This window comes from Podarcis tiliguerta, assembly GCF_965153285.1.
Source record: "Podarcis tiliguerta genome assembly, chromosome: 3".
NCBI lineage: Eukaryota > Metazoa > Chordata > Lepidosauria > Squamata > Lacertidae > Podarcis > Podarcis tiliguerta.
Window position 1 is genome coordinate 77,272,040 of NC_139536.1, and position 12,391 is coordinate 77,284,430.

A 12,391-nucleotide genomic window follows, 5' to 3' on the forward strand; every position below is an offset into this window, starting at 1 on the left:
AATATTTATGAGAAAGTAAATATAATTGATGGGCTCTGTCCAGTGTTACTCATACTCAGATTAAAGGTAAAGGTACCCCTACCCGTACGGGCCAGTCGTGTCCGACTCTAGGGTTGTGCGCCCATCTCACTTAAGAGGCCGGGGGCCAGCGCTGTCCGGAGACACTTCCAGGTCACGTGGCCAGTGTGACGAAGCTGCTCTGGCAAGCCAGCGCAGCACACGGAAACGCCATTTACCTTCCCGCTTTAAAGCGGTGCCTATTTATCTACTTGCACTTAAGGGTGCTTTCGAACTGCTAGGTGGGCAGGAGCTGGGACCGAACGACGGGAGCTCACCCCGTCGTGGGGATTCGAACCGCCGACCATACGATTGGCAAGTCCTAGGCGCTGAGGTTTTACGCACAGCACCACCCGCGTCCCGTACTCAGATTAGTCCCACTGAAATTAATGTACTTGCCAATTGATTTAAATAGGTCCACTCTGAGCATGGCTAAATTGGATAATCACCCAACTGTAATAAAAAGACACAATTTGCAGTTTTACCCGACTGCTGTATCCACAGGTGAGAACATAGTTCTCACCTGAAGACCTGGAAGACAGTGATTTTACAGATGAACCAAGGTACAAACTAAATAAATACAAGGTGGCACTGTTTCTAGTGTTATTATAGCTATGCTCTTACTGTGAAGAGAAACTTTGAACTGTGATACATTATTGCTGAAGGTCAGAATGCCACAGGGTAAAGTGAAGTATGCTTTGCTATGATTGAAATATGCCACAAAAGCCTTATTTGGGGCATTTAATAAATTAAATGAATCAACTTTTGAAAATATTCAAATTGTCTTTTGTACAAGGACCAAATATGGCTTAATTTCAAATGTTTCCTTTCTGGCGATAGTATGTCATCTGGAATAGGGCTTATGTCATACCCCCAAAAATGGGCTAATCCTGAGTCACAATAAGTAATGCCCCATTCTTTGCACATATTTAACAAAAGCCACTGTTCTACCTCCATTCTTGGGTATTTTGCTTCAGGGTTGCGAGTAGCATTTTGTGTTTTGCTTCTTTATAGTTTTTTAATGTACTTGTATACACCTAGCAATATGGAATCTCAGCAATGAATACTTCATAGTAGTCTGCAGAAGACTTCTTAAAACTGTTATGAAATTTTAGAGTTGCCTACCTATGTTTCCTATAACTGAAAATAATTACCACATATTTTCCAAGGCAAATGCCAGTATCACTGGGAAGGATTGTGGAGAACTTTGTGTTGGTGCTTAAGTAATTGCAAGACCAGGGTGTAAGGAAGATCTTAAGCTAGAATAAAAAAATGTCCTACCACTGACAAAGCACAGCAACATTTAGTACGTGTTGCAGCATTACTGTTTAGACAGAGCAACTCAAAAGAATGACAACCAAGTAAGGGGAGGCCAAATTGTTTTATTTAAGTTCTTTTTTAAAAATAGCCAATTATTTCTGGCAGTTTGCTCTGCTATTCTCTATTAAGAGAATCAACAGAGCTAAGTTTCTGGGCTAATTAATCTAATCAAAAATTTATATTTCCAATGAGAAATTGAACTCCATATACTGTTTCAAGCTCATGATTTTATGAGCGCTTCTTATCCAATGAAGCATTGTGCCAAATTGTAAAACTTTTCAGTAGTGCATTAGCAATGTTTTCACATTTCCATCTGAACATTGAGATGAGTTCTTCTTTCAGAATCTCAGCACCTTGTGCAAACGTTGTCCGGTCTTTCCATGTGTCAAGCACACATTAGAAGGTGTCCGTTATTATATACAAAAACCACTTACCACGTGGGCAGTGTAAAATTCATCCTTTCATAACAAAACTAAAATGTACTTCAAAATATGAATATACACATTACATGATATACACTATTTACACAACCATAAAAAATAGAGTAAAAGTTTGCGAATTTAAGACTTGACAGTCTTTCGCACTTCATGTTGCAACAAGGCAGTTTTCAAATTACTGGTATGCTCTCTGTAAATATCCATAAGCTACGCTTGAACTTTTAAGAGAGTTTTTAGATGGACTGCCATCATCTTCCTGTTTTGGTCAGAATATTCAACAGGGCTTCCTACCCAATGACTGGGAGGCTTTGGAAGGACACTGGGTGAAGGAGGGTCACTAAACTTTGCCCCAGCATAGTTTTCTTTTTGGTTAGCTTCAGTCAGAAAAACAGGTTTCTTTGATTTCACATTTTCTGCATTTTTCAGAGGCTTTTTCTCCTGCTTTTTAATGAGTTCAGGTGACACAGATTGTTGCCAAAAGTTATTTTCACTTTTTTTTGAAGGTGGAATCTTGTTTAGTGGTATATTACATTTGTTCCTTGGTCTGTTAATCTTTGATTGGTCGCAAAGGTGTATACTGTGAATAGGTTGACTGTAAGGAATGGTAACCTTCTCGGACTTTCCCATTCTGTTTCTGAACAACTGCAAAGATAAAAGAGAATTTCATAAATATATTTAAATACATTCACAGTTATTGTTTCAAAGTTACTTGTCCTTCACATTCACTCTTTATTGTGTTAAATGATTCTGTAAAATCGAAATACCTGACATAGAAACATGCAGATGCAACGAACATGTAATTCTCCCAGATGCCCCGTTTACTTAGCATTCATTCTAATCTGTCTGCTGAGAGATTACGATGAGCACTGTTCTGAAATCATACTGACTTGCTTGTGCAGTGGTTGTACATCATGTACACTTTTCAGTGCATTTCCCTACTGCTAGATCCCAAACACAAAAATCAGCTTGTGAATTTGTTGCACCAATGTGACAGATCTAATTAACCAGTTTAATTGTGCAAACCTAAATTTCTGGTATGTGCTCGAATCCCTTCCACAAACTACGGATAATCTGGAGGCAAACTAACTAGGGAGTGATTCTAGTTGAAGGCACCAGGAGTTAAGTATGCACAGGATTGTACTATTTTCTATGGGGCTGTATAATTCAAATTTCAGTAAACAACACACAAAATACAGTAAACATACAATCAGCAGATTTTTTTTTTTTTTTAAAGTTTTGAGCTCCGTTAATATGGAGCATTAAAAAGTAGAGACATCACCTTGCCAACAAAGGTCCGTATAGTAAAAGCTATGGTTTTCCCAGTAGTGATGTATGGAAGTGAGAGCTGGACCATAAAGAAGGCTGATCGCCGAAGAATTGACGCTTTTGAATTATGGTGCTGGAGGAGACTCTTGAGAGTCCCATGGACTGCAAGAAGATCAAATGCATCCATTCTTAAGGAAATCAGCCCTGAGTGCTCACTGGAAGGACAGGTCCTGAAGCTGAGGCTCCAATACTTTGGCCACCTCATGAGAAGAGAAGACTCACTGGAAAAGACCCTGATGTTGGGAAAGATGGAGGGCACAAAGAGAAGGGGACGACAGAGGACGAGATGGTTAGACAGTGTCCTCGAAGCTACAAGCATGAATCTGACCAAACTGCGGGTGGCAGTGGAAGACAGGAGTGCCTGGCGTGCTCTGGTCCATGGGGTCACGAAGAGTCGGACACGACTGAACGACTAAACAACAACAGCAATATGGAGCAATGCTGCTTAAATTTAAAGGGATTTGGGGGAGTTTGCTCCAGAAAAAGCGACTCTTTGATCCCATAACTATACTGTACTTCAAAGTTCTCCCACAAAATGAAAAACTATCCCGATTGGGTAACGTCTATAACTCTAAAGAAGACGGAAGGATTTTTTTTAAAACCCTCTCAATCTTGATTATGCAGGAAGAACTACCAGTCAACTTGACGTCAACACTGGCTCCTCGCCCAGTACGGCTGCGCACACAGGGTAGGCGTTCCAGGCGAATGCGGCTCCCCCGCCTCCCCCAATCAGTTCACTGAGAAGGCGAGTCTTAAGAGCCCGCATCCTCTTCCACGATGCAAACCCCGCCCCAGCCCCTTCGTCCATTGGGCACGGCGGCGGCGTCACGTCTCTCTCTCCTCCCCCCCCCCACCCGTCAATAGCCACGGACAACGGGCTAAATCGGGCTGTTGCTGGGGCGCAGCCGCCAATCCGATTGGTGGATTCCTTCAACCTATCAGCCTCCGAGGAATCTCACTTCGCCCTCTCCCACTAAAGACAACAGACGTAACGGAAACTTCCTCACACTCCCCCCCCCGCAACAGTCAAACGGAAACTGCGCAGGCGCGTCCCTCTCCAGCTGAGGCTGGCTTCTTTTTTTCGCCTACCAGCAGTAGCCCCCATCGCCCCGCCCCCCACCAACCGCGCTTAATATTATTTACCTCTTTCCTGAGGGGTTTACCGATACTGACGGGGGCTGTTCTCGGCGAAGGTGCCGGCGGTTCTGCGCTCGGAACCGTTTCTAGCCCTGGCTCTGAGGAGGGGACGGGGACTTCGTAGGGGTTACACGTCCCCTGCGCGGTGTTCCTTCGCGTCAAGCCGGCACGATGTTGCTGGTAGTGCTGGTAGCGGCTCTGCAGGAGGCCGGAGGGAGCGGACCGTATCTTGGCTCTTCGCCGCCGCACTCTCTTCAGCGCCGGCCGCGCGCTGCCTCCTGGTCCCACCGGGCAGCAGTTGGGCTGGTGGCTTTCCCCGCTGCAGTCGGCCCGTATGAGGCGCTGGAACAGGGATGCAGGGAACCGCCGGGGGTCCTCGGTACCGGCCGAGATCCGGGCTAGAAACGGTGGAGGCGCCGTAGTAGTCACCATGGTCGGAAAGGAGTAGGATTTTGCGCCGGAGCGCGGTGGTGGTTTAAAAAAAAAAAGTTGAGTTGGTGGGCAAGGGGAAAAAAGAGCTGGGGCGCAAAGGGGTGCGAGTGCGGAGCGTCCGCTCGGGATTTTAAGTAGCTGCGCTGGTTAGGCGATCAGCTCCGCTGCTAGGAGAACATGGCGGGGGAGTGAAGAGAAGTCGCCACAACGCCCCACTGTTGTTACTCGAGAAGGCCGCGCCCCCTTCCCGCTGCCTGCCTATCAGAACGGAAAGCTTGTATGGGAGCCCGCCTTTCCGTCGCCGACGCCCAATCAGCCCCGAGCATGTCCTGTGAGAGCCTCCCTACTTTCCCCAATGAAGACGGACACAAATACTGTGCAGGAGGTCACGCCCCCTTTCTAGAACGAGCCGTTGCTTCCTCAGCTTCTCGCTTAGCGATGAGCGAAATGAGGAGAGGGTGCTTCACCTCCCCACTGCCAGCCCTCTTAGCAGTGCAGACCACCCACCCTTCATTGGAGAGTAAGCCCCATTGAAGTCAGTGGGATTCACTTCTGAGTAAACAAGCGCAGGGTTGCGCTGTGAGGCGGCAGCCGCCAATCAAGCGCGACAAATCGCGGAAGCCACGCCTCCCCCGCCTGCGCGCCGGCTAATCCGAAACGCGGATGGAGGCCAAGGCCCGCCTCCTTTCTGAGAGAGGGGGCGGTTGATCCCTCCGGCAGTTCCGAGTAGCGCGCCGGGCAATGGCTGAGGTGGCGGCGGCGGGAGTTTCCCCGCGGGGCGGCGGCGCGGGTAGCCTGTCGGAGGAGCCACCGAGCGGCCTGGAGCGCGAGGGCCCCGTGCGCTGGGACGGGCGCCTCACGCACTTCGTGGCCCGCGACTTCGAGCAGCAGATGCGGCGCAGCGCCGCGCCGGGCTCCGGCTGCCTCATCCCCGCCGTGGACCCCGCGGCGCTGCAGGACCTGGCGGCTCTGGCCGTGCAGGCGGCGGCGCAGGTGGACGAGCTGCTGCGCAGCGTGCACGGCGCCCTGCAGGCCCTGACGGCGCTGAGCGTGGGCTGCATCCAGACGTACCGCGACGGCGTGGAGAGCCTGGGCGAGGCGGTGGACACCAGCATCCGCTCCATGTACACCCTGATGGCGCGCTGCGAGGAGCTGGACAAGGCGATGCAGCCGGTGCCCGCCTTGGCTCGGCGCATCCGGGACATGAAGGGGGCGCTGGAGAAACTCGAGGGGCTCTGCAAATAGGCCTCGCCGGGCTCGCTTGGTGCCCGGCGCTGAAACGAAGTAAGCTGGTTTCCGGACAGCAGCTCTCTCCTCGGCGCTGGTGGCTTCCCCGTCAAAACCCGCCCTGGCCTTTTTCTCTGTTGATCTCAGGACAATTGCATAGCTTTTTAACCAAGCTTTTGTTCGAAACTGTGCAGAATCAATTGTGCCACGTAATAAATACTTTCTTCTCCTCTTGCAACAAACTCTTGACACAAATCGCCTTTCCAATACATGCTTATGTGGCTTTGTTGAACAGATTTTCTTAGTGTCCCTTAAATTGCTATAAAAAGCCATAGAATGGACTCTTACCGATTGATCCTCTATATAATTACTCAGGAGTAAGTCCTTCCTAAGTAAGGGATTCCTAAGCTTTCTGCCTGAGGCTGCAATCCTGAAGATGCTTACTAGGTAGAAAGTCCCATTTTGAATTTTCCAAATAAACATGCAAAACACTTTGTCTACTGTATCTGAAATTTTATGGCTGCAATTGCTTATGCGGATACAGTTAAATGGAATGTAGTCGTAGTTCTGGAAGGACAAGGTGGCTAATACATTCGCTGGCTGAGAGACATTGTGCTGCGTAAGACACAGACGTTTATTACAAGTATTCACTATCTTGCACTTAACTTGAGTATAATTCACAAACTTGTGCTTCTATTTAATAAAATACTCAAAATAGATTATCAGCAGTGTTGGTTTTTATAACAAACTAGAGATTAACATTCAGCTTCTAACTTGAGGTGGCAATTCCCAGCCACTTACTCTGGCAGACAGTAAGCCCACAACTTGTGAACATTTAACTTGTGTGCATGTGACAAAACTTTAAAAAAATTAAAAGGGGGCGGGGCTCTGGGAAAATTACTTTGTCAATCTCACCCACTATTGACTCTGCATATGTAACCCCTGCATAAGTTGTAGGCCTGCTGTAATTTTATCTGTTTCATATAAGTTTTTTGGCTCAAGTTTTAACTCTGAGCCAACCAAGCTACAGTATGCTTCTTGGATTTAAAGCTACTGTGGGAAATACGGTAATGTGAAACCAAGAGCTAGTGTGTTGCAGTGAACTTGGAATTCCCAGGCTCAAACCTGGCCTCGCCCATAAAATGATTTGGCAAGGCCACATTCCCAGGGCAAGGAATGAGGGCACATGATGCAGGAAATGTGCTGAAGATAAGCAAGTCTGGATCTGCTCAGAGCTTAGATTATATATACAGTACTGCTTAGAATTCCATGGAAGAAGAGTAGGATGTAAACGTCATAAAATGTCCCTGACCATAATTGTAATTACCCTGACGCAGTGTCATTATAAGGTAACTTCAAATATTCACAAGTAATGGCACCGGTTAATGAACCCTGGCAGTGGTTTCCCCTGATTAACATCTGCCCTCTAGTAGGGATATTTCCCAAGCCTTCTATCTGATAGGCTTTTCAATGAGAATGTCAGTGGTAGAAACTGGGACCTTACATACAAGGCGTATGCTCTTTCAGAGCTTTGGCCTCTCGCCACATCAAGCACATTTGAAACCATACACTCAGAATTTTCAATTCTGGATCATATTTTTAAAATGACATAATAATGCTCTAGTAACTGAAACTTGTAAATTCTGACTTCTGTAGCACAACCCTACAAACTGTATTGTCAACTATAGAAAGTGATACGATTTTTATGGACAGACCTATGCACTTTTATGACACTATAATGTAAACTCATTAAAGCGTGAAACAATGACTTACTATTGCCTGCAAAACAATACCAATGGAGCAAATAACAATTCTGTGTTGCTCATCACTGACACTTGTTAAAGCTCCCTGGTGCTACTCACAAATAGATAAGATTTGGGCTGCACTGTTGGTATCATTAATCCCACTCTGTTGGGTTTGGGGTTTTAAAAGGCTTGAAATAATGTTGCAATGGAATGCAACTACAATAATAATTACTATTTGGTTTTAATCACCACTGGAGTTGCTGAAATTAAAATAACTTGAATGCAACATAGACTGAGGCAGTAGTTCTGCCTATAATAATAAAAAGGCCTATTTAATATTGAATGACTTTGGATAACTTTGCTGAAGAGTTAAATATCAAAGTCCTTGTCAGTTGGTATAATAAGATGTAACATTTTCTTTCAGCACCAGCACGGGGGGGGGGGGGGATGTTTGAAATTCTAGGTTGAAGTTATGCAAAGGAAAATGTTTCATATTTGAAAGTGCTAGCATTAGATTTCTAGTGCATATAAGCAAAAATGACATGAATTTTTCCCCCAGCCCTGAGAGGAGTACTGTATAATAATATAATACAATACAACACTTTGGACTGCAATCCTAGAAGCTGGAAATACACAATCTTTATCCTCCATTGAAACCTATTCATTTCATTGTATATTCAGACCAGGTTCACAACACAAGGCAGTAGTTAATAATCCTGATGTCTTCCTGTGATGGAGGATTCATTTTTATACTATAGCATATTTATAGTTTTATTTATTTAATTTGTATACTACCCTTCATCCAAAGAACACAGGGTGAATAGTGTATTTTAGGGAAAGGCTTTTCATTTTAGGACAAGTTGCTTTTTCTCAGTTAATTCTCACAGCAAATAATTAAGTGGATTTTAAAACAAATTTAAAGTGTCATATGTGTGAGAGAGTATTTACCCTTAAGGCCTTTTCAGGAGTGTTTAATTAAGTCAACAACTTGGTTGCAATTACTATAATCCAGTAGATTAAAAAGTGTGCTTTTTCTTGTTTTATTTGCATCTCTTTGCTGCCTGTCAGTGAGTTATGAACTCAAGGCCCTCTTGTACTTAGATTTATAAATATTATTCTCACTGGTTTAAGGTATATGAAAGAATGGGTTGTATCCAGTGCCCCTGTGAGAATATCCTCTCATTTCCCTGCATACCTCCAAATCTGCTCAAGAAGATCCCCAAACCAGAGTAAATTTTGGAAGTAATCGGGGAGAGCGAAGGGCAAATTCCATTATTTGAGCAGAAGGATGTCATTGGGTACAATCTATTGCCTCTAGTACATACCTTTTTTAAAATTATCCTGATAAAATTGTGATAATGAAGTATGTAATACTGTAAAGGTGAGGAAGCCCTCAGTGACGTTTGAGGCAATGATTTGTGTATCCATATCACCTCTCAGCTTATTTTCATTTCAGATATGGCATAAATATATATTCTTTTTTCCTGTACCTGCAGGGTTTTTTGTTGCTGCTTTTGCCTACTGATTTTGAAAAAAATAACTTCCTTTTGAGACTTTCTGATTTGAAAGGAGAATGTCATAGGTATGACTCCAAGATCACATGGTTTTGTTATAATGGATTGCACCCTAATCCTCTTTCTTTTTTTGGAGCTCCCCAAGGTGCTCCAGAAGCCCCTTCAGTATGTCCCCCCCCCAAGACATCAAAAGCATTTACACCCCAATTGCATTTCTTGCCTCATTTCTCTTTGACATAATGCTTTCAGAATTATGCTGCTTTGGGTTGATAGACAGAACGCTGGACTTCAACTAAGGAGGCTTTGGTTCACATCCCCCCACCACACTCTTACTACAAAATTTGCTGAGTGATGATTCTGCAGCCACTCTTTCACATGGTGATTATAAGGAAAAAATAAGGTAAGCCTGTGTGTACTTAGAGGTCCACAGAGGAAAAAAGGAATTCAAGTGTTATTCCTTGTTTAGATGACTTCATTGGCTTTTCATAGTGGGTTTTTTTTTGCTACTATAAAATATCGTAATCTCTCTGATTTTACATTACAGTATTTCCTTAAAACGGTTCCAGTAATTATCTCATTCACATTCTCTCCCTTGTCCTTCCCCTCCTTGTTGCTGTTTGCATGGAATGTCTTTGACGCTAGAACTGTCTGTTTCTCTGAACCTTTAATTTGGGGAACAGATTTTACAAGCTGAAGTCCTTGATATATATATAGCTGTAATTTTGCCAAGTGCTAAATATGACTGCATCCTTTAACAGAATATATTTTTTCCCTGTTACATGAAGTAATAAGAGACTGATGCAATTTAAATATTTGACAATCAGAAACATGTTGCAACCCTAAATTACATATGTTGAGCACTTTGAAAGTATACCGATAAGGGGGTTGTCTGCTATAAATTAAAGGCTGTTAGAAGAAAATTAAGCAGCTGCTGCCTAGGCTTGCTCTTGAGGATTATATGCAAGAACACTAAATGACTCAGCCTCAGGTGATATAGAGAAAGGGGTGATGTAATTGGTATGAAATACACATGACATCCTAGGGGAAACCCCACCCCCCGCCCCGCAAAACTGCCTGGTTAAAGCTACTTCTATTATTCTGTGCTGATAATTTGGCTCTTGTTTTTCCCCAAGTAACAGCAAAGGAAGGAAGGATTAGGTTGATAGTACAAAGTTGATTCTTCTAAGTATATATGAATGCGGAAAAACAGAGTTTGTATATCAGCAAAGATGGAGATTCGTTTTAGGTGGCGTGGTGGGTTAAAAAAAAGAATTACCGGGTATTCAACCATAGCCTGTTTATTTTTCGCAGCATCCCCTGGTGCAACCTGAAACCGACAAGACTGCCTTATTAATAGTGCCTCATTTAAATGTCTGCTGTCTCTTTCCCTCATTTCATCTTAAGGCTGCAGGCCTCATTCATGGCTGCAGCAACAGCCAATGTTTTTTTCCCTGCTCTGTTTTGTTTATTATCCACCCAGCCTGAAGGTGGATGGAGAATGGAAAGCCTGCATGCTATTTTGTAGCATTTTGTTTGGTTTAACAAGGCTGGTTTTGGAATCGTATCTATAAGTGTTTGTTTGAAATGAGAGATTAGCAAAATGAGAGATTCTGGAGTAGAAAAACACTTTTTGCTCTGGAAGCTTTCAAACATTTTTGTCAACTCGCTTGTTATTTACACTGTTACAGGAATTCTAAGGTCTCATATATATAAATCATATGTTCATAGGAAGGAAATGGGAAAACCCTCCCCATTGTCTCTTTGTTCACATATTCCGTCTTAAGGGTGTATCTTATGAATAGTGTGAGCCTGTGACCTGGATTCAGGAACTAAGTGTTTACCATCACAAAAGAATGGCCAGGATGCCCAGGTAAAAGTGATCAGTGACCATTATCAGCTATCTTGGCAGACAGATTTTCTGTTGTAGACTGCCCCTTCAGTGATGTATGTATGATGTTTTGGGGGGTGGGCTTGAGCTACAGGGGAGGTGTTACTGGAAAAATCCGAGGGCTCCCTTGGACAAAAAGTAAAGACACCAACCAGAGTAAATTGGAGCAAATCAGCAGCCTGTAGGCTTGGCCTTTATTGAACTGCTGCAGCAGGGTGTTCCCCTCACTCGCAGGAGAGAGGAAAAGACCCAGAAAATGGTGTGCAAGACCTTATAAAAACTTTTGAAATTCCCATCCTCTAGGTCAAGCCCACCCCCAGAAACATCATGCATACATTACAGAAAGGAGGGGTTGAGGGAGGAGTTGTGGTGGTAACCTGAGTGTCCTGTCACCTGGCTGGTTCCCTTCTCCCCCTCCCCATGAGTCATTTTCTGAAGACAAAAGGTAGTCGCAGTTTCCTGCCCCCTGAGGGAAATCTGATAATGCTGAATCCACTCCCATATGCAAGTTCTTTGTGATCTTGATTGTCTTCTGTCTGGGATCATCAGGGTTGGCATAGCAACTGGGCAGGGCTCCTGTGGATGTGCTGGTATGGTGAAGGGATTATGGCGCCCTGTATCAAACCTTCCCCATTTTGTAGTCTTTCCTTCATGGAGTAAAATAAAAGTGGAACAGTGCAAATCCGATGTATGGTTGATTTTCTATGACTTTATAACAGAAGTGTAGCGTATGTAGTGTGTGTGTGTGTGTGAAGTTTGTACAAACTGAATGATGGGGGGGGGGGTTTTCCTGCTACAGAGGCAATTTTCAAATGTCTATATAACAGCTTGCACACATTTCTTCTAGGTTCCTCTCCTTCCTCCCTGTGTGGGGTGAGCGGGGGACCCTGTTGCAACAGTTTAATAAAGATCAAGCTTACTAGCTGCTTAGCTTCTCAATATTCTCTGGTTGGCCTCTGTTATTTTCTCCTACCGACAGAAAACCTACTTAAGGACTCTGTATGGGCTCTTAGATACCCCATAAGGGAAAGGGAGCAGTATTTTTCTTATAACACCACATTGTGATGCAGATATTCCCTCCCTAGAGGAAAGTATGGACATTATTTTATTATCTTCGGGATCTGCTTCTTGAAGCTCAAAGACAGAAATAAAACAATTTAGGATTTCTTTTTTTAAATAATGCCAAGCTGAAATCTTAACCGTAGCAAATGTAGATTTTTATGGGAGGTTGCCTTAGTAAATTGCATTTCATTGGAAAAGTATTTCCGTGTAGATATTTATCAGAACCTTAAACTGAGCAAGATGGGA

The 12,391-nt window shown here is 44.0% G+C and overlaps 2 protein-coding genes across 2 annotated transcripts; one reads left to right on the forward strand and one right to left on the reverse strand.

Annotated features, from left to right (window-relative positions):
- Positions 1-1,419: 1,419 nt before the first annotated feature.
- Positions 1,420-4,709, reverse strand: PNRC1 (proline rich nuclear receptor coactivator 1; the record flags this gene model as incomplete). Its single annotated transcript, XM_083432366.1, has 2 exons — positions 1,420-2,456; positions 4,284-4,709. 2 exons carry the CDS (start codon positions 4,707-4,709, stop codon positions 2,022-2,024), a joined length of 861 nt encoding a protein of 286 aa, XP_083288492.1. The 3' UTR covers positions 1,420-2,021.
- Positions 4,710-5,450: 741 nt separating this feature from the next.
- Positions 5,451-6,655, forward strand: LOC310673803 (BLOC-1-related complex subunit 6-like; the record flags this gene model as incomplete). Its single annotated transcript, XM_083432367.1, has 1 exon — positions 5,451-6,655. The coding sequence occupies one exon, from the start codon at positions 5,451-5,453 to the stop codon at positions 5,952-5,954; it is 504 nt and encodes a 167-aa protein (XP_083288493.1). The 3' UTR covers positions 5,955-6,655.
- Positions 6,656-12,391: the final 5,736 nt, after the last annotated feature.